We start from the raw sequence: 22479 nt of genomic DNA on the forward strand, positions 1-22479 counted from the left end.
TTTTCTACAAAATGACTTTTTTATTGAGGATCCTGCCGCAAAATATAGGAAGAACGAGCCCCCATCTCGTGCGAGGAGGTGATGGGGGGGTCTTTGCTTCCCTGGAGGAGCAGGGAAGCCCCCCTGCCACCCCGTCCTCGTTTGGCCCCTTGTTTTTTCATGTTTTTTTCTTGTTTTTTTTTTTTTTTTCTTGTTTTTTCTTGTTTTTTCATGTTTTTTCCTTGTTTTTTTGGCACTGGGACGCGAGGTCGGTGCCTCCTGGAGGATCCAGCATCATTTTCAGCTCCTGCCCTCCTCCGAGGAGGGTTTTGGTCCCCGCTGGATGAGTCCAGAGACGAATTTTGCTCCCGACCTCACCACCATCCCCCAAATTCTGCCCCAAAACCGCCCTTATTCAGCGACAGGAGGCGGCTGCCCCTCGCTTTTCTCCGCTTCTCCCCTCTCCTCCCCGCTTTGGGGCTCCTCCTGCTCTACCCCAAATGCCCCCAGCGCCTCCGTTTGCCCCATCCCGGTCCCCAGCAGGCTGGGAGGCTCGGATGGCACGGCTTGGGGGGGTCCGCCGGGGGTTTCGGGGTGGCTTTTGCTCTTGTGAGCGGTGACGTTGTCCCTCTTCTCGAATTTCTTGCCGCAGATGTCACAGGAGAACTGGTAGAAGGAGTCGGCGTCGTGCTTCTTCATGTGCCAGTTGAGGGAGGCTTTCTGGCGGCAGGTGAAGCCGCAGATCTCACACCTAGGAGGAAACGGGACGGGATGTAAGAGGGGAAAAAATCCTACAAGGGGATAAATTAGGGAAGCAGAAGGGGGAGGCACGTAAATCTGTGCTTTGTCACATCTTAATCTGCAAATTTTCTTATCGCTGAGCAATGTCAGGGCTCTGCATGGCTTTAGCACACCCTAGAGGGAAGGAAACGCATTGCTCTCCTCAAAAACCCTACAAAAAATGGCTTAATTTGAGCTTCCTCCAATCAACCCCGTGCCTGCGCCCCGAATTTTGCAGCCAGGTGCCGTTTTTTTCCAGGAAAACTGACGTGGAGCAGGAAAATTGATGTGGAGCAGGAAAATTGATGTGGAAAATTGGGGTCACCTCGCTGCCACCAGCGAGGTGACCCCAAATTGTTAAGGGATGGGATGGGAACTCACTGCAGGGGTTTCTCCCCCGTGTGGATGCGCCGGTGGATGATCAGGTTGCTGCTGGTGCGGAAGGAGCGGGCGCAGAACTCGCAGATGTAGTCCCGCTTGTCTGCAAGGCAGGAGGAATAAAAAAAAAAATGTTTTAGGGGCTGCTCCAGCGTCAAAGAGGAACCCGGATGATGATTTTGGGGTGTGTTTTAGGAGCCGGGATGCTTTGCCAGCACAGAAATGGAGAGGAACGAGAGATGGACAAAAAAAAAACAAGCTGATGTGGTCGTCTAGAAGGTAAACAGGTCAAAAAAAGGGAGCAAATAGGAAATATTGGTATGGAAATAGGGTCGAGGAGGTGGGAGCAGCCCGGGAAAGGCGTCTGATAAGGGATGGAGGCGGCTGGCTCACCGCTGTGCAGCTTCTCGTGCTCCTTGAGGTGCTTCTTGAAGTTGAAGGACTTGCCGCAGCTGGGCTCCGAGCAGGTGAAGGTTTTCTGGTGGACGTGCTGGTACTTCTTGTGGTGCTGCAATACGGGGGAAAAAAGACAGGAATGAAGATCGCCACCCCAAAAATCCCTCGCCAAGAACCTGCGCTTGGAGGAAGCCCTGGGGCATCTTCCAGGGCAAAATTCATCTTTTTGGTCCAAAGCAGAAGGTGGGACTGGGAGCAATCCCCTGGGCTGAGCAGGCACTGAGATGCTGGTTAATAAAGTCAAAAATTCCTGCTTTAAAAAGTTTGGGATCTCCAAATCCATCTCAGAATTGTCAAAAACGGAGCTCAGGAGACAAAATCTGGCTCAAAAGTGGCCACAGGAGAGTCTCAAAGCAGGGAGCAGGAGGGATGAAGGCGCTCAGCTGAACCTCCCGTGCACGAAAAAAAGGGATTTGGGTCCCTCCCACCCCACCACCACCGGCCTCACGTTCAGGTACTGGCGGTTGGAGAAGATCTTGCCGCAGCCTTCGAAGTCGCAGAGGAGGATTTCACGTTTCGCTGCCTTCCTGGAAGAGCGAGGAATTATCAGGGTGAGCAAGGAGAGCTGAGAAAAGAGCCAATCTCCCTCCGTCCCCCATCATTTTTATCCCCCAGAAGCTTAATATTAGCCAAATAGGAGGCTCCCATCACAGCAGGAGGGACAAGAAAAATGTCCCACCACGTTTTATGCCCCAAAGGGCCGATTTGCACCTTTTCATCCTCCCCTTCCCGGAGCCCTCTCTACCTGATCCTTTTGGGGCCGATCTGGGCCACGTCCTCGTCGCACGACCGCGTTCGCCGCTTGCAGCTGGAAGAGGAAAAAAAAGGTCTTGAGCGAGGCTCCTGTCCCCAAAATCCCCTCTCCTTGCCTCAATTTAGAGCTGAGGAGCTGGAAAGCAGCCACAAGTTGATGGTTTCCAAAAAAGACCACGGCGTTCGAACCATCCTTTGGACAACCAAACCATCCTTTGGCCAACTCTTCCCCTTCCAAAATCAGAAAGTCTTAAAAACTAAAGAAAACCACTTAAATATTTCTCCCCCCCCGCCTCACAGCAGGCAACAAGGTTAACAAACGAACCTTTCAGACACTGTAAAGAGAAATAAAAATCTTTATTATTCATTACAAAAGTCTTTAACAGGGTTTTTGGAAGCGTCCTAGTGCATCTCTGATCGTCGTCATCCTCGTGTCCACCTCGCTGAGTGCTCGTTCCCACCAAAACAAGTTTCATTTATGTTTTTTTTTTCAGCTTTATCCATGGTTTTGTGGAAAGAGCAGCTATTCCTGGCTGATACCCTGCAATCAGAAAGAGATTTTTTTAAAAAAATGGATGTTTTTATGGGGCAAGACAGAGAGATTGTTCATAGATGGCCACGCCAGGCTGCATCTGAATAAATTTTTATTTTTTTTTTGGCTGGGCATCTTTGTCTACAATCTCCTCAAAGTGTTTTTTATCAGCTCAGGGTGGCATTACCGTAGGGCAGCGAGAAGAGGCTGTGCAGGATGAGCCATCTTTTCCTCTTAGAACAGTCTTTTTTCTCCATTCTTCCAGTTGCTGCTACAAAACTGGGGGAAAAAAAGTAAACTTTGTAAGTCCGAGTACAACAACTGTAATCAAACTCATCAAAAGCACACCACTGACCTCAAATTTAATTTGGAGGGGTGTTAAAAGCTTCCCCACAACCCTACTTTTGCACAAGCAAGTCAATAGCCGCTTTTATCAGCCACATCTGAAAATCCCAAGAGGTTTTTGGGTCCATCTTGAGGTTTTTGGGGGTTTGAACGTGAGGGTGACAAATGGGAAGCGTGCAGAACCCCCAAATGCCACAGAGGTGTGAAAAAATCCCTCTCTTACTTCATTTTTGGTATCAACATAGACCAGCGAAACCAAACCTTTCCTGTCAAATTGAATTTGAGTGCCTGGCATCCCTTGGTGTAACCCAAAAAGGAGAGAAGAAAGGCAAGTGCCAGATTTACCATTCCGTTTATCTTTCTGGAACGACTTTTTGGGAACACGTCCTCTCTTCCAGCAAGCTCCTAGCTGGCTCCTGAGCTCCTGCAAGAGACAGGGATGGCGTTGAGAAGCGAAATGAAGTGGTAAAAACATGCCAAAGCGAAAAAATAAATACAAAAACCTTCGTGGAAGCGTGCAATACTTACCTGCTACGGTTTGGGGGGGTGCGTTTTGGTGTCTTCTCTCAAGGGCACACAAAGGTAAGAGCAGATAAGTGGTCGCTCCAGCTAACTCCAAGTAAAAAGTTGTGTTTTTTACATTTTTTTTTAAATGCCCTTGTATTGGAAGAAAATCCAGGAAGGTGATGGAGGACTCCTTGTGTGTCAGACCCGAGAGGCAAAGCATCAAGACCAACCCTCACGGGGGCGGCCAGAATTGACTCTTCCTGCTTAAAAGACGCCTGGAACTGAGCAACTACTCCACCCTCCCGTCTCATTTTGAGTGAAAACGGGAATTTTTGAGCCCACGTGGCTGGGCAGGAGTGGCTAAACCATAACTCAGCCTCAAAGTGCTTGCAAATTCAACACTTGTGGTCCTGAGAAGGACGTCCTTCGACCAAGGCTTGAGGTTGGATGAGCGCTGCCATCGCTACGGGCCATCTGGTCCACCAGACCAACCAAACCACCTCTGGTGGTTCTGGAGGTGGTTCCACCCTTCTGGAGGCCACCAAATCTCTGCTCCGTGGCCACCCGTGCTTGGGACCAGCTCCAGGCTGGGTGCTGGAGCACCCAAAGCAGCAGACACGTGCGTGGCCACAGAGGAGACACCGTGAATGACTCCCCCATCAAGACCAGCAGCCAGATCCCTCCTCTCAAGCTCCAGCACAAGACGGGGCCAGGTGCCAGCAGCTCTGCCCCAACGAGGACTAAAACCTGATTCCAGGTGACTTTGTCACCTCCCTTTGCAAACACGCAGCCCTCTCCCTTGAACTTCACGCATTTTTACAACTTTTGGGTAGTTTTCCATGTGGTTTCTCAGCCCAGAAAGCAGCAGCGTGTCCAAAGGTGCCCCCAAATTCTCATTCAGTAGCCACCGTTGTGATCTTCCCCGCTCACCTGACTCGCCCACCCCTCTCTTCTGCTGGGCTGGAGTCGATCGGGCTCGGCTCGCTCGGGCTCTGCTCCTCTTTCACGGGTTTCTTGCGGGATTTTGGCTGGCTTTGGCGTCTCTGCAGCTCCGAGTCACTGGGGGAGAAGAGAAACACGGGATGGGCAAGATGGTTTAGGTGGTTGGCCACCATTGGGTGCCCTTGGCCACCACTGGGCCCTGTTGACCATGGTTGGGGCACGGTTGGCCGCTCTTGGCCACCATTGGGCCCTGTTGGCCACTGTTGGGGCACGGTTGGGCCCCGTTGACCACATCTGGGGCACGGTTGGCCACTCTTGGCCACCATTGGGCCCTGTTGACCATGGTTGGGCCCCGTTGGCCACCGTTGGCTGCCACTGGGCCCCGCTGGCCACTGTTGGGGCACGGTTGGGCCCTGTTGACCACATTTGGGGCACGGTTGGCCACTCTTGGCCACCATTGGGCCTTGTTGGCCACTGTTGGGGCATGGTTGGGCCCCATTGACCACATTTGGGGCACGGTTGGCCACCCTTGGCCACCACTGGGCCCTGTTGACCATGGTTGGGCCCCGTTGGCCACCGTTGGCTGCCATTGGGCCCCGTTGGCCACTGTTGGGGCATGGTTGGGCCCCGTTGGCCACTGTTGGGGCACAGTTGGCTGCTCTTGGCCACCATTGGGCCCTGTTGGCCATGGTTGGGCCCCATTGACCACATTTGGGGCACGGTTGGCCACTCTTGGCCACCACTGGGCCCTGTTGACCATGGTTGGGGCACGGTTGGCCGCTCTTGGCCACCATTGAGCCCTGTTGACCATGGTTGGGGCATGGTTGTGCCCCGTTGGCCACTGTTGGGGCACAGTTGGCTTCTGTTGGCTACCGTTGGGCCCCGTTGACCACGGTTGGGGCACAGTTGGTCCCCGTTGGCCACCGTTGAGCCACGGTTGGCCACCAGCCTCTAAGCACTCTTCACCTGTCCAGGGACGGGTGGTAGTTCTCATCACGCAGGTCATCGGTGTAGGCAAGGTCATCGTCCTCGGCGAAGTCCTCGTCCTCCTCTTCCTCCTCTTCTTCCTGAGACGCGCTGCCCTGCTCCGGTTTCTCCTCCAACACGGGTGTGCTGCCAAAATGCAACGGCCAAAATCATCTCTGCTATGACCCAGCGGTAATTTTTTTATGGAAACTTCATTAAATGGTGGTGTTGCCATGTCCTGGTTTCAGTTAGCACAGAATTAATTTTCTTCCTAGTAGCTGGTGGAATGCTGTGTTTTGGCTTGGGATGAGAAGAGTGCTGATAACACCCCGATGCTTTAATTGTTGCAGAGCAGTGCTTATACTAAGCCAAGGACATCTCAGCCTTTTGCTCTGTCCTGCCAGCGGGCAGGCTGGGGGTGCAGTAAGAGCTGGGAGGGGACAGACCCAGGACAGGTGACCCAAACTAGCCAAAGGGGTATTCCATACCATCTGACGTCATGCTAAACAATAGATAGGGGTGGCTAGCCGGGGGGAGGGGGCCGGACTGCTCGGGGTTAGGCTGGGCATCGGTCAGCGGGTGGTGAGCAATTGCATTGTGCATCACTTGTTTGTACATACTATTATTACTTTCCTATTATCACCATTGTATTATTATTGTTATTATTTTATTATTATTTTGTTATTATTATTTTCCTGTCTTATTAAACTGTCTTTATCTCAACTCACGGGCTTCACTTTCCATTTCTCTCCCCCGTCCCAGAGAGGGAGGGGGGAGGGTGAGCGAACGGCTGCGTGGTGTTTAGCTGCCGGCCGGGTTAAACCACGACATGCCATCAGAAGATGCCATGGGTGCAAAGAGCCCAAGGATAATTGCGTCCAGGTGCAACCTTCAGCTCAGGAAACGCCAATTTTTGGTGTTTTGGGCCGGGGGAAAGCCCCACAGGGCCGCCACTCACCTCTCATGGTCCAGTCCTGTGGTTGCCACCTCCATCTGCCCTCGGGGAGCTGCGAGGAAACGAAAGGAGTGGTGGTGAGGTAAGGCAGGACTCTTTTACCCGAGGTCTTGGAGATGCAGAAGAAGGAGGAGTGGATTTGGCAGCAGGACCGGGGAGCCTGCAGGTGTTGGGAGAGCAGATTGTGCCCTTCTGCTGGCCAAGTCACTCCAAAATCCTCTCCTGGAAAGTTCAACCTCTTCTGAAGTAGCTAAGACAGGAAAGAAAAAGGTTTTCTCCTTGACCTTGGCTAAATGGAGAAGCTTCTGAGAGCTCTACCTACGTGGGGTCAGCAAGATCTTCTACTTTTGGACTACCAGAGCCTTGGGACCACCCAAAAATCTTCTAATTTGGACTACCAGAGCCTTGGGACCACCCAAAGATCTAATTTTAGACTACAAGAGACTTGGGACCACCCAAAGGTCTTCTACTTTTGGCCTACCAGAGACTTGGGACCACCCAAACGTCTTCTACTTTTGGACTACCAGAGACTTGGGACCACCCAAACGTCTACTTTTGGCCTACCAGAGACTTGCGACCACCCAAAGGTCTTCTGCTTTTGGACTACCAGAGCCTTGGGACCACCCAAAAATCTTCTAATTTGGACTACAAGAGGCCAACAGTGAAATGAGAGCAGAGCACGGGAGCCCACCTTCCTCCCAGCTGAAGACGAGGAGGACCACCACCCAACCTCACCTCCATCACTGCTTTCACCCGCCTCCTCCCTCTGGTTTCCATCACCAGCGGGTGACCAAGCTGCCACCTCTGCTTCAGCACCATCCTTTTTGGGGCTGGATCCGTCCATCTTGGGCTCGGCAACGAGCCCTGCCCGCCGCAACGACCGCCGGCGCCTTGGGACCGGTGGGGAGTTGGACCCCAAATCTTCCTCGGTGACTCCCCAAGGCTGCTGGCCATCGGCCACGTTGGGGACACCCCAGGAGAAGCTGTGACCGGCCACGCACTCCCACACCAGCTGGGCAGGGCTGCCTGAGGTTGGGGGCTTCACGTCGGGGACGAAGCCGCACTCCTGGCCGTGGCCGTGGGAGAGGGCGACCAGGCGCTGCAAGGCATCGGCGTGGAGAAGGCTGGGTTCTGGGGTGCTAGGTCCTGGGTTAGGGCATGAAAAATAAAGCGATTCGGTGATGAACAGGTCCAAAAATTCGACTTTTGGGTTGATTTTTGGTTCTGCGAACCCATTTAAAGATTTTTTGGTGTTGGGACAATGTCAAAGTTTCCTTCTGCCACCTCCCCACCTCCAACCTCCTGGTGTCCCCACCCCACGAGCACCCTCACAGCTGCTTCTTCCCTTCTTTCACAACCCCAAAACCTCACAAAGACCCCAAAAAGCAGCTGGGGGAGGGGCCCAACATCCCCAAAAACAACAAAATGGGGCAAGAGCCACCACCGTGGCGACCCCATCCCCACGCCGCCGCAAGCATCTCCTCCCAGGAAAGGGTGTCGTGCAATGCAAATTTTGACAATAAATGCATTTTGGGTGAAAAAATATAAAATAAAATGTAGATGGGGGGTAGCCAAGGGGAAAAAGGCACCTACCTGGGCTCAAAACACAACCCTGGGAGCTGTACCTGCGGAAGGAGGAGGCAGCGTGATCGACCTGAAGGTTGCCCGAACCCCATGGGTTTTTTTTGGGGGGCTATTTTGGGGTTTTTTCTGGTCTACGGACCTGTCGAGGAGGAATTTGGCCAGCTGGGAGTGCAAGGCGAAGCCCAGCTGCTCCTTGAGGCGACACCACTGCTCCAGGTGGCCCCCCAGGCGGATGCGGCACTTGCTGCGGCGGGCGTCCAGCTCCCGGCGTTTCTGCCGGCGGACGCAATCGGGGGCCCGCTGGCGGCCCGGGCGGCCGGGATCCATGGGGGGGGGGTCCTGGAGGGGTGATAAGGGGGTGAGGAGGGGGTGAGAGGGGGTGATAAGGGGGTGATAAGGGGGTGAAGGGGGGTCTGGGGGGGGTGAGGAGGGGTCTGGGGGGGTGATAAGGGGGGTCTGGGGGGGTGATGAGGGGGTGAGGAGATGGCTGGGGGGGTGAGGAGGGGGTGAGGGGGGATCTGGGGAGGTGATAAGGGGGGCCTAGGGGGTGATAAGGGGGTGATAAGAAGGTTGGGGGGGGTCTGGGGGGGTGATAAGGGGGTGATAAGGGGGTAATAAGGGGGTGAGGGGGGGTCTGGGGGGGTGATGAGGGGGTCTGGGGTGTGATGAGGGGGTAAGGGGGGGTCTAGGGAGGTGATGAGGGGGGGTCTGGGGGGGTGATAAGGGGGGGTCTGAGGGGGTGGTAAGGGGGTGAGGAGGGGTCTGGGGGGGTGATGAGGGGGGTAAGGGGGGGTCTGAGGGGGTGAGGGAGGGTCTGGTGGGGTAAGTGGGGGCTGGGGGGGTGATAAGGGGTTGAGGGGGGAGTCTGGGGGGGTGATAAGGGGGTGATAAGGAGGTGAGGGGGGGTCTGGGGGGATGATAAGGAGGTGAGGGGGGTGAGTGGGGGTGATAAGGGGGTGGTCTGGGGGGGTGATGGGGGGTAAAGGGGGGGGTCTGAGGGGGTGATGAGGGGGTGAGGGGGGTGATGAGGGGTCTGGGGGGGTGATGAGGGGGGGTCTGGGGGGTGATAAGGGGGTCTGGGGGGGGTGAGGGGGTCACTGGGGGGGTGATGAGGGGGGTAAGGGGGGGGTCTGAGGGGGTGAGGGAGGGTCTGGCGGGGTGAGGGGGGGCTGGGGGAGTGATAAGGGGTTGAGGGGGGAGTCTGGGGGGGTGATAAGGGGGTGATAAGGAGGTGAGGGGGAGTCTGGGGGGGTGATGAGGGGGTGGGGGGGGGTCTAGGAGTGTGATATGGGGGTGAGGGAGGGGTCTGGGGGGGGTCTGGGGGGTGATAAGGGGGTGAGGTGGGGGTTGGGAGGGGGATAAAGGGGGTGAGGGGGGCTCTGGGGGGGTGATGAGGGGGTGAGTGGGGGTGATAAGGGGGTCTGGGGGGGTGATGAGGGGGTAAGGGGGGTGGTGTGGGGGGGTCTGGGGGGGTGATGAGGGGGTGGGGGGGGATCTGGGGGGGTGATGAGGGGGTGAGAAAGGGGTCTGGGGGGGGATAAGGGGGTCTGGGCGGGGCTGGGGCCAGGGGCTCAGGGGGAGCCCCCAAAGGCCAGGAGCCCCCCCCCACAGCTGCTTAAACCCCGCCCCCTCCGGGCCACACCCCTCTAAGCCCCGCCCCCACCTCTCATGGCCACGCCCCCACCGCAGCCCTCGCCCTGATTGGCCACGCCCACTCCCCGTAGCCCCGCCCATCGCCCCATTTGGCCCCGCCCCCTCATCAATTAGCCCCGCCCCCACCCCCTCACGACGCTCCCCCCCCCCCCGCCGCCCGACCCCGCTCCCGCCGCCGCCGCTCCTTAAAGCGGGCCCCGCAGCGGGGAAGGCGGGGCCATGATGGAGAAGGGGCCAAGCTCCGCTCCGCCGCCGCGACCCGCACCGGAGCCTCCTCGTCCTCCCCTCAGCGCGCTCCGCCGGGCCCTTCTCCACCGTAACCCGAGGGGGCCCCACCCTGAGGCCGTGCCCCCTTTAAGAGCCGAGAGCCACCCCCTCCCCCCCCCATCGCTCACACTGCTCAGGAAGCGGCACAAAATGGCGGACGCCCCGCCCCCGCCACTGCGCATGCGCCCTGCGCCTTGCGCCCGCCCAGCCTGGAGCCGGGTCCCGCGCGCAGGGGATGATGGGAGTTGTAGTCTTCAGCCCTGTAATGGCGGAGGCCTGAGGCCTCTCCAAGGAGGCTGAAATAGGGGGAAATAGCCCCAGTTTCGGGCATTTGGTTGTGAAATATTATAATATTATAATATGAAAGATAGGAAAGGAATTAAAGAGATAATTGATAAATTTTTACAGTACGGATTATTGATTGAATGCGAATCAGAATACAATACACCCATATTGCCAATTAAAGAGGCAGATGAAAAAGCTATAGGTTAGTTCAGGATTTGAGGGCCATAAATAAAATCACCGAGGATATACATCCAGTAGTGGCAAACCCTTATGCTTTGCTGACTAAATTAAAGAATAGCCAAGTCTGGTTTACCGTACTGGATTTAAAAGACGCCTTCTTCTGCCTAGCCTTAGCCACAGAAAGCCAAAACCTATTTGCCTTTGAATGGGAAAATCCCGATTCAGGCAGAAAGACGCAGCTTACGTGGACAGCACTACCTCAAGGATTCAAGAATAGCCCCACTATTTTAGGAAACCAATTAGCAAGGGAACTCAAAACTTGGATGCCTCCGGACACTGAAGGTGCTTTGTCACAATATGTAGATGATCTCTTAATAGCTACCGAGACTATAGGGAGTTGTATTCAATGGACTATAAGTCTTCTTAATTTTCTGGGTTTAAATGGATATCAAGTCTCTTGACAGAAAGTCCAGCTGGCTCAACAAAGGGTGACCTATCTGGGATTTGAAATTTCAGGAGGACAACGACAACTAGGAACTGAACGTAAGGAAGTCATTTGCCGGACTTCAGAACCTCAAACGGTAAAGGAGCTACAAACCTTTTTAGGAATGACAGGTTGGTGTCGCCTTTGGATTTATAATTATGGAGTATTGGTAAAGCCTCTATGTGATTTGATAACGATTAACCATTCAAAGTTAGTCTGGACTGGAGAAGCACAAAAAGTCTTTAAACAACTTAAACAAGAATTGATGATTTTAAAATATCAAGCAATATTAGTAGAACAAGATGATGTGGAAACTGTGGTCACTAACATCGTAAATCCAGCTTCTTTCCTTAGTGGAACTCTGGATCAACCCATAACCCGTGATTGTATAGAAACAATGGACACTGTGTATTCTAATCAACCCGATTTTAAGGAAGAATCTTTAGAAGATGCTGACGACTCTTGGTATACTGATGGGAGCAGCTTTGTGAAACAAGGACAACGTAAGGCAGGGTACGCCATTACAACCACTCAACAGGTAATCAAGTCCAAACCATTACCCCCTGGGACGTCCACCCAGAAAGCAGAGATAATTGCTCTTATGCGAGCACTGGAACTAGCAGCAGGAAGGAAAATAAATATTTGGACAGACTCTAAATAAGCATTCGGCGTGGTACATGCTCATGGAGCGATATGGAAAGAACGTGGATTGCTGACTGCTCAGGGAAAACAAAAAGAAAACATGCTGAAGAAATTTTAAAATTGTTACAGGCTGTAAAACAATCAGAAAAGGTAGCTATGATGCATTGTCAAGGACACCAAAAGGGAAACTCTGATTTTGAAATTGGAAATCGATTGGCAGATCAGGAGGCTAAACAGGCAGCTGAAATAACTGAGGTGAAGGCATTGTCTTTAATACCAGACGGTAAAATCCAAACTATATATATGAACCAAAAAGCCAAATTATACAAAAGAAGACTTAAAATTAATTGAAGATTTGAAAGGTAAAATGAAACCAGATAGATGAGTATATTTAAAAGATAACTGTGTAATAATACCCTCTAATTTGATATGGCCCATAGTTCTTACAGAACACAATAAAACACATCGGGGAGCTGACACATTGCATAAGAGCCTGAGTCAGACATTAGTGGAACAAAATTTATATACAACAATAAAACAAGTAACTCAACAATGTAGCATTTGCTTACACAATAACCCCAATACCAAGAATAGAATAAAATTTGGAATAATCAGTAAAGGAAATTATTCGGGGCAACTGTGGCAAATTGATTTTTCAGAACTCCCTAGAAAAGGGGGATATTGTTATTTACTGGTTCTGACTGACATGATTTCAGGAAGGCCTGAAGCCTTTCCCTGTCGAACAAACAAAGCAAGAAGAAGTAGTTAAAGTCTTGTTAAATGAAATAATACCATGCTTTGGGATTCTAGTAGCAATGTCTTCTGATAGAGTTTCACATTTTTGTGTGCAAGTGGTACAACAGATAAGTAAGATTCTAAAGATATTCTAAAGACAACTGCATAGTCTTTATAGACCGCAGGCAAGTGGACAGGTAGAAAAATGAAACATTTAATTAAACAACAAATAGCTAAAATCGGACAAGAATCTAATTTGTCATGACCTCAATCCCTCCCTTTAGCATTACTTAGAATTTGAGTTAAACCTAGAATAAAAGGGAATTTGAGTGCCTTTGAAATCTTATATGGAAGGCCGTATCCATTTCTATTTAGTGGAGAGGATCGAACGAATTAAATAAAGTACATAAATTTGTTCTCAGGACCTGGGCTAGACGGTTGGATCAACCAATCCACCCTTTTAAGCTCAGGGATTATATATATAAAGACTTTTTCAGGACAACCCCTAGAGGAAAAATGGAAGGAAAGTGGACGGGACCATACCAGGTATTACTGACAACACACACCACCATTAAGATTAAGGAGCAAGCAGCTAGGATCCACGATTCAAGGGTGAAGAAGGCCGTGGCGAGGATATGGACCACCACTCCAATTGGACCAACAAAATTATGGTTTTCCAGATCCTAATGATTGCAGGGGTGTGGTTCTCAGATTCGGGGTGGGCAGTTTGGGATGAGAACTTACACCTGTCCCTGATACAAACAATTTCTCAAGTAATTAATAAGACAAACTGTTGGGTATGCACCCATCTGCCACAGCATGGGAATAAGGGTGTATCGTTAATCAGGATTCCCTTGCCTGCAAACTTACCTTGGACTTATTTGTGGGAAAACACATCTTGGGGTCAAAAATATGAAGAAGTTTTGGAACTAGAAGTTAGTAGCTTCGTGCCATTGGAATCTTACTATGTATGTGTACAAAGGTGTAACCCGCCTAAGGGTATGGGAAAACAGGATTGTATAAATACGGGTACTACTTATGTGGGAAATCAGACATCTTGTAATCAAACAATTAATATTAGTACAACTAGCAGTTGGGCAAATTCAACCAGCTGGCCAGTTCCAGAAGGAAAAGGGTGGTATTGGCTATGCAATGATACAGCCCGTAAGGTCTTGCCCGAGAACTGGAAGGGAACTTGCACTCTTGGAGCAGTAGTCCCCAGTTTGACCATACACGATGTAGCGCCTCGAGGTTACGAAAAATTAACAATCCATTGATAGAGAGACACACCGCTTTTCATAGTTTTGTTCGATGGTTTATCCCATGGTTAGGAGTGAGTGAATTGGAAAAGGCGATAGTTAATATTTCTGCAATTATAGAGAAGTTAGAAAACAAAATTCCGGATGCTATAAAGGCTCAACAAGAAGAGAGATCTAGTTTATCACAGGTAGTATTACAAAATCGGATGGCCCTAGACTTGTTACTGGCTGCTTAAGGGGGAGTCTGTACAGTAATAAATACAAGTTGTTGTATGTATGTAGATCAGAGTGGAAGGATCTCTACCGACCTGGAAGAAATATGGAAGCAGACAAGGGTCCTACATGAGATCAGTAAAGATGATCTTTCATGGAGTTTTAGTGAAATATGGAATAAGTTAACCTCCTGGTTGCCCAGCTTCCAATGGTTGAAACAAGTGTTCATTGCTCTAATCACATTAGTAGTGTTAGGAATATTTGTGTGCATGTTGTTTAGATGCCTGCTTTGTTGTGTTACTGTAAATAATGAAAGTATCTGATGCAAAAGAATTTGCATGGGAAAAGAAAAGGGGGGATTGATTAAGGAGGCATTGGGGAGGCATTGGGGAGGCAAGGACAATCCCCAGACATGGACTCTATATCTCAAAACAAGACACTGGAACTCATGATAAGGAAGCGGCAGACGGACAGAGAAACAAATGGAAGGACTATAAATCTCAAAATTGGACATTGGAATTCATTATAAAGATACAACAAACGGAAGAATTGGCAACAACCAGCTCTCGCAATTAAGAAACGTGCCAATTCAACAGATTCCTGACCAAAGGTGAAAAGTACACTGTGAGGAAGACTCGGGGTCTTCCTCCCAGAGACCCCTGCCCACGTCCCAAGACCCCTGCCCACAATTCTTGGGAGGCTCTACGCAGGCGTAAGGTGCCAAAAGGCTAATTAGCATGAGAAGCGAGGGAAGGCGGGGATAGGTAATGCATATGTATAGGCGCTTGTAGAATATTGATAGATTGATTGTATAAATTCAAGACTGCTTTCCGCTTTGGGTATGCACGATAGGTGGAGAGATCCCCCGTGCATCCCGCGCTGCAATAAAGAATATACCACTTAAAGGAATTTCGGCTTCGATCTTTGAATCAGTTTCAAATGAACGGGGTTTTTTATTTAACTATTTACTTCCTATATGTGACTGCGTAGCCGTGGCCAGGCATTGGGCAAAAGCAACAGCTTACGTAACGGGGGGGCTGTCCTTTGTGATTTATTTAATCTCCGCACATTATTGCAACAATCCACACCGGAGAAGACACTCAGAAGGTAAGTTCGCCTCCGAGCAGCGAAATTCAGGGCCAGCTGAGCGAGCAGCGCTCGGCTCGGGGCTGAAACGGGAAGGAAAGGAGCAGCCAGCCAGGGCGGGCTTCCCAACTTTTTTTCTTTCATTGCTTTAAAGTTTATTTATTTACTTCGTTATTTGCTCCTTTGCCCCTTTTCCCACCCTCTTTGTCACTCCCTCGCCTTTCTTTTTGCATTTGTGCTGTGTTTTATTTATTTATTTATTTATTTATTATTTTTTATTTTAATTTTATTTATTTTAATTTTATTTATTTATTTATTTATTTTTATTTATTTATTTATTTATTCTCGTTCTCCTCTCGCTCGCTCCCTTCTTTCAATGCCCGAACTTTGCACCCGATGGCCGCACGCAGCGCCGTGGCTCGGCGAGGAGAGCCTCACGACGCTCACGACGCTCCCCCCGCCGCCCGACCCCGCTCCGCCGGGCCCTTCACCGTAACCCGAGGGGCCCCACCCTGAGGCCGTGCCCCCTTTAAGAGCCGAGAGCCAACCCCCTCCCCATCGCCCCCATTGGTCACATACGTGCACAAAATGGCGGACGTCCCGCCCCCGCCACTGCGCTTTGCGCCTTGCGCCCGCCCAGCCTGGAGCCGGGTCCCGCGCGCAGGGGATGATGGGAGTTGTAGTCTTCAGCCCTGTAATGGCGGAGGCCTGAGGCCTCTCCAAGGAGACTGAAATAGGGGGAAATATCCCCAGTTTCGGGCATTTGGTTGTGAAATATTATAATATTATAATATGAAAGATAGGAAAGGAATTAAAGAGATAATTGATAAATTTTTACAGTATGGATTATTGATTGAATGCGAATCAGAATACAATACGCCCATATTGCCAATTAAAAAGGCAGATGAAAAAGCTATAGGTTAGTTCAGGATTTGAGGGCCATACATAAAATCACCGAGGATATACATCCAGTAGTGGCAAACCCTTATGCTTTGCTGACTAAATTAAAGAATAGTCAAGTCTGGTTTACCGTACTGGATTTAAAAGATGCCTTCTTCTGCCTAGCCTTAGCCACAGAAAGCCAAAACCTATTTGCCTTTAAATGGGAAAATCCCGATTCAGGCAGAAAGACGCAGCTTACGTGGACATTACTACCTCAAGGATTCAAGAATAGCCCCACTATTTTTGGAAACCAAAACTTGGATGCCTCCGGACACTGAAGGGGCTTTGTTACAATAGGTAGATGATCTCTTAATAGCTACCGAGACTAAAGGGAGTTGTATTCAATGGACTCTACGTCTTCTTAATTTTCTGGGTTTAAATGGATATCAAGTCTCTTGACAGAAAGTCCAGCTGGCTCAACAAAGTGTGACCTATCTGGGATTTGAAATTTCAGGAGGACAACGAGAACTAGGAACTGAACGTAAGGAAGTCATTTGCCGGACTTCAGAACCTCAAACGGTAAAGGAGCTACAAACCTTTTTAGGAATGACAGGTTGGTGTCGCCTTTGGATTTATAATTATGGACCATTGGTAAAGCCTCTATGTGATTTGATAACGATTAACCAGTCAAAGTTAGTCTGGACTGGAGAAGCACAAAAAGTCTTTAAACAACTTAAACAAGAATTGATGATTTTAAAATATCAAGCAATATTAGTAGAACAAGATGATGTGGAAACTGTGGTCACTAACATCGTAAATCCAGCTTCTTTCCTTAGTGGAACTCTGGATCAACCCATAACCCGTGATTGTATAGAAACAATGGACACTGTGTATTCTAATCAACCCGATTTTAAGGAAGAATCTTTAGAAGATGCTGACGACTCTTGGTATACTGATGGGAGCAGCTTTGTGAAACAAGGACAACGTAAGGCAGGGTACGCCATTACAACCACTCAACAGGTAATCAAGTCCAAACCATTACCCCCTGGGACGTCCACCCAGAAAGCACAGACAATTGCTCTTATGCGAGCACTGGAACTAGCAGCAGGAAGGAAAATAAATATTTGGACAGATTCTAAATATACATTCCGCATGGTACATGCTCATGGAGTAATTTGGAAAGAACACGGATTGCTGACCGCTCAGTGAAAACACATAAAGAAGTGGTGGGGACGGAGGATCGGACCCCGCTACCTGCGTCCCGGAAGGGTCCCGGCCTCTCCGCAGCACCCCGCTTGCATCGCCTGTCCAAGGCCGTGTAGCCATCCTCATCCTCCATGGCAGGAGGACACAAAGCAGGTGGAGGGGACACAGCGGGGTCCGGAGGACAGGAAACCAAAATGCTCAGAGACTGAAGTGACTGAAAGTCGCTAGAAATAGGTGCACTGGAGCTGGAGAGAAGCTCGAGCTGAGAGAAGCGGACCTGTGCACACAACTGCCTCTCACTGGTAAAAAGTTGCGCATTATGGGGAATCATACGTCCTTAGGAACAAAGTCCTGGTAACCTTACAGCTTATTCTCCTTATTAACAATCGGACAGTTTATGAGCCTGAAACATGGGATCAAATTGAAGTCAAGGTGTGGGACTCTGCAACTAAAAACGACAAGGTTGCAGTGGGATTGCTGGGCACCTGGCGAGCAGTCTCTGAGGCCTTGAAGACCCATGTGGGGCCAGTCAGAAACGTGTGGTTTGCCAGATAGTGAGGGAGCTGCGGGCTCCTTTACTGATCCGACTGCTACGCCATCAGCCCCTCTGCTGCTACAGCCATCGAAGGCTTTTGCTGTTACGCTCCCTGTTGACCTGAACGTGCCTTTTGACCCAGGCCTCATTGGCCTTGAAAAGGAGATGGGTATGTTTTTCTTCGATCCGGGAAGAACAGGATACATAAGGCCCAAAGACCGAGTTGCTTGACAACTTAAAGCAAGACATATTGTACAAAAGGAATGAAAAGAAGAGACTTGTTTGTAATCAAGAAAAGGAATGGAAAATAGAGACTGTTAAGTCATGGAACTTAAAGGATTGTTGAACCTTTCTTGATTGTAAAGGCATACACACGTTTGGTATGTAAAAGCAATGTTCTGTATATTAAGAATGTTTGATGTTTGTGTGTGCGTGTAGGTGGAGCGTAGACTCCCCACACACCCAGCAATGTTTTCTTGTCTTTTATACATTTTATAAAAATTTATTTAAAAAATATTCCTTTTACAAATATTCAGATTGAGTGGAGACTTCATTTACAACACTTCTTTAGATAATGTACTGTCAGGAACCCTACACAAGTGGGTTTAATGACAGCAGCTTTCTCTTCATCACCTTCATAGTGAAAATTCGGAGGCGACTTCAGGATGCAGTAGGAGGCTGCAAGGGACAGCTCAGGGCTCTCCTCCCCTCTCCGCTCGCCTGGGACTCTTCAGGGGGTGGCTGCAGACTGAATGCTTCTGCTGGGAGCACCAGTCACTGCTGACCCCATCAAGGTCGATGTAGGCACATTGGCCATTGCCCTGGATATCGAACCTGCACAAAGCAGAAGGAGAAGTCAAGGGGCTGAGCATCTCCCACATAAGCAAACGGTGCTGGAAGGAGGAGGAAGAATCCTTTCCAGCAGACAATGACCCCCATGCAAAGCTAAGTCTGCCCCCTTCCATGAAGGAAGGAATATTTTTGGTTGATTAATCCCATATGGGTTCATCCAGGGATGCCCTCTGCATCCACAAGCTGCTTCCTAAGGACCAAGCATTAGAAGAAGGGGTGGTTAATTGCTCCCTGCCCATTAAAAAATATGAGAAAAAGAAGCCATGACATACCGGTTGTTGAAGAGAGACCCGTTGCACCATCTCCAGGGGTCGGATCCCTCCTGATGCAGACCGACCCAGTAGTGCAAGGTACGCCCGTAGCGCAATAGGAAGCCCTGGAAAGCAAAGAAGAAATGTTGTGCCCATCTTCACCTTACATCCTCCAAGGAACCCCACAGCTGCTTCCCAAAAAGCCACCCCAGCACCCGGCAAACCCCTCATTTTACCAAGTCCTCCTCGCTGTCGATGGTGGCCAGCTGGGCTCCTAGGGAGAGGCAGAAGCTCTGGCTCTCGTTCCAGTTGGCCTCGTCCTCCACAAAGTAGAAGCATTTCTCCCTGAACCCGATGCCGTTTTCTGAGCAGGTGGGAAGGATGGGAGAGGGGCAGGATGGACATTTCCTGGCTGGAAATAAGGAGAAGGAAATCTGCTTATTTTAATCCGTGGTGATGATTTGTGAGATCAAATCCCGTAAAAAACATGTTCAATTCCACTTTTCATTTCATTTTTGTTGTTTTCACCTTTCTGTTCAAAATATTTGTTTTCAGCTCCAGAAGCCACTTAGGGCTGAAATAAACACCTCCTTCCCTCCCCATAAAGGTCTTTCTGCAGCTTCCTCCTGGAGCTGAGTGTTTTGAGGCAGTTTTGGCCCCTTTAGGGACAAATTTTACCCCCATCCAGGTTTTCCCGTGGCATCCCACGCTCAGCCCCTGCCCTATCCTCACCGCTGGGTTTCCCAAAGGGGAGGAGAGGATTCTGGTAGGGCCACCTCCATCCTTTTACCTGCCAGGGCAATGACGGCAATCAGCAACACTGTCACGAGCACGGTGGCCCCGATGGGGAACAGTTTGTCCTTAAGGCACTTGAGGCTAAAAGCTGGAGAGAGAACAAAGCAACGGAGCATGGAGGAGAGGCACGGTCAATAAACACGGGGTGCAAGTGCCTCCAAGAGCCCCCCGAGCTCCCCACTGCCCCCCTATTCCCTCCAGCACCTGAAAATACACCCAGAAAGCACGTATCTTGGGGAAAAGGCTCAGTTCAGAGGCTGCCTTTGGCTTCCGAGGATTTTTAGGGCTGCCTGAGCTCATTGCATCACCTCCATCCCCTTCAAGCTTGGAAATGAGCATTGCACCCACACCCACAGCTCAGGCCATCCCATACCTCTCACAGCTTTCCCTTCTTTAGCCTCTCTCCCCAGCTATTTTAATTAAATTAAATTATGCCCATGTAGCTCTAAGCCCTGCCATGACCTCCAGCAGCACCGCGGCATCAAGAAAACAGGACTGGTGCTTACTCGTCTCCGTCGCTCCTTCGTGCAGGTACATTACCACAGCACCAGGGTCCTCAGCTACCTCTCCACCATCCTCCACGTGCCGCCTATGTTCACGTTGAACTTCCCGCTCCTGCTTCCGCTCCCACCCCTGTGCCGGCCGCACGCAGGGGATGATGGGAGTTGTACTCTTCAGCCCTGTAATGGCGGAGGCCTCTCCAAGGGGGCTGAAATAGGGGGAAATATCCCCAATTTCGGGCATTTGCTTGTGAAATATTCCACTTTACGTGCCACTTAGGCTTCACCACAGCCAGTTGTGCGTGGGATCCTCTTCACGAGCAGTCATGAGGCAGCGTCTGCCTCCCTCCCCGGCAGCCTGCCCCACACCACCCCTTTTTTGACCAAATCGCTCCTTTCTCACTTTTTTTTTTTCTATCCTAAACTTATTTTGCACACAGCCCAGTCCCCAGTGCAACTCTTGGCATCATTACAAAAGTGAAAGCAACAAATATCTTCAAATATGGCTTTTTTTGCCCCACCCTTTTCCGTCTCCTTCCCCTCTCCCATTTCCCCCCAGGGCATTTCTTTGCTTTTATGACTGACGTCCTCCTCCTAGTCTTCACCGCAAGAGAATCACTCACATTGTGGTTTTTACCCCTGGGGATTGTTGTAATTTCTTTTTTTGCCAGAAACTGTGTGAAAATGTCAGCCTGTCCAACCCCGATCTTGTAAACCACCAGCCAAAACAAGAAGAAGGTGGCCAATGGCTACAGAGAGAAAAAAGGCCTTTTTCTTTTCTTTTTTCCAGGAATCCTATGAAACCATCAGCTTGTGCAACCCTGATTTTGTCAGAGCTCATCCCACCTGCAGAATAAATAAAGAAAAAAGAAAAAATCTGCCTTTTCACCTGCCTCCCCCGAAACCCCAGAACCTCATTTCTCCCCCTCTTCACACCAGCCACCCCTTTCCAAAATGCCCCCTGCATGCTGAAAGTACAGAAGCTCTAGCAGACAACACAAAGCCCGCAGGGGTGAGAAGGGACTTTATTTTGAAAGCAATGTGGTTTTTTAATAATTTTTTTTTTGTTCTTTTTTTATATTTTTTTCCCAAGTCGCTCAGAGCAGGACGGCCTCTTTCTGGCAGATCCATGCCAAGGCGGAGCCGCAGGTTTCCGAGATGATCCTGTCCTCCCTCAGCGCCCCGCAGGCTCCGCTGGCGTTCGGGGTGCTCAGGTTGAACCTGAGGGTGCGAGAGAGATCCCGTGGCACCTCACGGGGGTCCCTGAGGGGACGTTGGAGGTGTCCACCCCCCCATCCATCCCCTCCAGGCTCTCACCGGCTCTGGTCCAGGCGGGAGCCATCCAGCCAGGTCCAACCCATCCCCACAGAGGGCTGGGAGAGGCCGATCCAGAAGTAGCGTGTGGGTTTCTGTATGACTCGATTTAGGAAGTCCTACAAGGGGAAACTGGGCTGGTGACTACGGTGTTGTTTGCTGTCCCCAAAACTGGCTCCCCCACCCAGCCAGGAGCCCCGCTGGCATCCCTAATGCTACCCCAGAGGTTTGGGCACCCATCCCTGCACCCTATGGGTGCGGACCCCAAATTTCTGGACCCCACATCCCCTCGGGTGCAACCCTGAGCCCCGTCCCACCTCCTAGCCAGTATCAGCCCCGTTACCAGCTCGCCCTGGTCCTCTGGCACCAGCAGCTGGGCTCTCTGATGGCTGCAGTTCTCCCGGCTCTCCCTCCAGGAGCTGCTCTTGCTGGTGACCCAAAAACACTTCCTCCTGTGCAGCGTCCACCCCACAGGACACAGCTCGCAGCCCCCACCGTCTGCAGACAGACAGACGGACAGACAGACAAACAGCCACGCAAACAACCCCACCACAGCGCCACGGGGTGGGTGATAACGGGGTTCAAACAACATTTTATGCAATATTTTAAGGGGGTTACCTCCGGGGGGGCACAGGCTCGTCCTCAGCCCCAGGTGGGTGCAGCCCAGGGTGGCAAAACTTTGTCCCTGCGACGCGTTCCCGCACCCCACAGCCCCCTGGTGCCTCTCCACCAGCAGCCAAGACACTGGGGGAGAGGGACCCTGAGCCCAAACGGGGGTGTCCCCAGTCCCCAGCACCCCCGAAAAAGGACGCCCAGGGGTGTCAACTCACCGCATATCGCAAAGGACAGCAGCAGAACGGCCACCAGGGCCCCGAGGAGGCAGCGGGGGGATCGCATGGGGGTGCGAATGCACCGGGGGGCGAAGCCTGGCTCGGGGTCCCTCGTGGCAGGGCCTGCAGCCAGGGGAAGGGACACAAAAGGAGAAGTGGGGGGGGCGAGAGCATCCGTCAGCCCTGTTCTCTGTCCGGGGGGTGCCCCAAAATCCCTCTTCCTCAGAGCAAAAGGGTTTTGGGGGATGCAGCCAAGCCCGACGGTGACAAGATGGGAGCGAAACGGGGGCGCCAGCAGCCAGCGCCTGGGTGCCGTGGGGTGTCCAAAAACCA

The 22479-nt window shown here is 51.1% G+C and overlaps 3 protein-coding genes and 1 long non-coding RNA gene across 11 annotated transcripts in view; 1 reads left to right on the plus strand and 3 right to left on the minus strand.

Moving 5' to 3' along the window:
• On the minus strand, positions 1 to 10275 carry ZNF692 (zinc finger protein 692). Of its 2 annotated transcripts, none has more exons than XM_068663993.1 (12): positions 10226 to 10275; positions 8317 to 8516; positions 8187 to 8218; positions 7329 to 7739; positions 6597 to 6645; positions 5639 to 5785; positions 4661 to 4789; positions 2339 to 2401; positions 2042 to 2120; positions 1531 to 1645; positions 1141 to 1240; positions 1 to 730 (listed from the first exon to the last, which is right to left on the minus strand). In XM_068663993.1, exons 2-12 carry the CDS (start codon positions 8502 to 8504, stop codon positions 391 to 393), a joined length of 1653 nt encoding a protein of 550 aa, XP_068520094.1. In that variant the 5' UTR covers positions 8505 to 8516; positions 10226 to 10275; the 3' UTR covers positions 1 to 390. The 2 variants fall into 2 exon arrangements, with proteins under 2 accessions (XP_068520094.1, XP_068520093.1); XM_068663992.1 differs by having other exon boundaries at positions 10096 to 10232.
• LOC137846321 (uncharacterized) lies at positions 8382 to 19214 on the plus strand. Of its 4 annotated transcripts, none has more exons than XR_011090444.1 (4): positions 8382 to 8524; positions 10101 to 15002; positions 16047 to 17984; positions 18246 to 19214. It is a non-coding gene; the product is annotated as an uncharacterized lncRNA (long non-coding RNA). The 4 variants fall into 4 exon arrangements; XR_011090445.1 differs by having other exon boundaries at positions 8390 to 8524; positions 16047 to 16476; XR_011090443.1 differs by having other exon boundaries at positions 8390 to 8524; positions 16378 to 17984.
• Positions 18297 to 22479, minus strand: part of LOC137846285 (C-type lectin domain family 2 member A-like) — an 11278-nt gene continuing 7095 nt past the window's right edge. Inside the window, exons 1-5 of one of the 2 annotated variants that reach the window (XM_068664166.1) lie at positions 20009 to 20444; positions 19498 to 19590; positions 18944 to 19119; positions 18729 to 18832; positions 18297 to 18438 (exon numbers count right to left, since the gene is read on the minus strand). In XM_068664166.1, coding sequence (XP_068520267.1) covers positions 18297 to 18438; positions 18729 to 18832; positions 18944 to 19119; positions 19498 to 19590; positions 20009 to 20246 — 753 coding nt within the window. In that variant the 5' untranslated portion in view covers positions 20247 to 20444. Of the gene's footprint in view, positions 18439 to 18728; positions 18833 to 18943; positions 19120 to 19497; positions 19591 to 20008; positions 20445 to 22479 lie in introns of those variants that run through there. The other variant, XM_068664164.1, reaches the window with a different exon arrangement.
• Positions 21010 to 22479, minus strand: part of LOC137846272 (killer cell lectin-like receptor subfamily B member 1B allele C) — a 2471-nt gene continuing 1001 nt past the window's right edge. Inside the window, exons 2-6 of one of the 3 annotated variants that reach the window (XM_068664143.1) lie at positions 22147 to 22269; positions 21935 to 22060; positions 21660 to 21814; positions 21320 to 21435; positions 21010 to 21223 (exon numbers count right to left, since the gene is read on the minus strand). In XM_068664143.1, the coding sequence (XP_068520244.1) occupies positions 21100 to 21223; positions 21320 to 21435; positions 21660 to 21814; positions 21935 to 22060; positions 22147 to 22269 (644 nt within the window). In that variant the 3' untranslated portion in view covers positions 21010 to 21099. Of the gene's footprint in view, positions 21224 to 21319; positions 21436 to 21659; positions 22061 to 22146; positions 22270 to 22479 lie in introns of all 3 variants that reach the window. The other 2 variants (XM_068664142.1, XM_068664144.1) reach the window with 2 other exon arrangements.

This window comes from Anas acuta, chromosome 31, assembly GCF_963932015.1.
Source record: "Anas acuta chromosome 31, bAnaAcu1.1, whole genome shotgun sequence".
Classification (NCBI taxonomy): domain Eukaryota; kingdom Metazoa; phylum Chordata; class Aves; order Anseriformes; family Anatidae; genus Anas; species Anas acuta.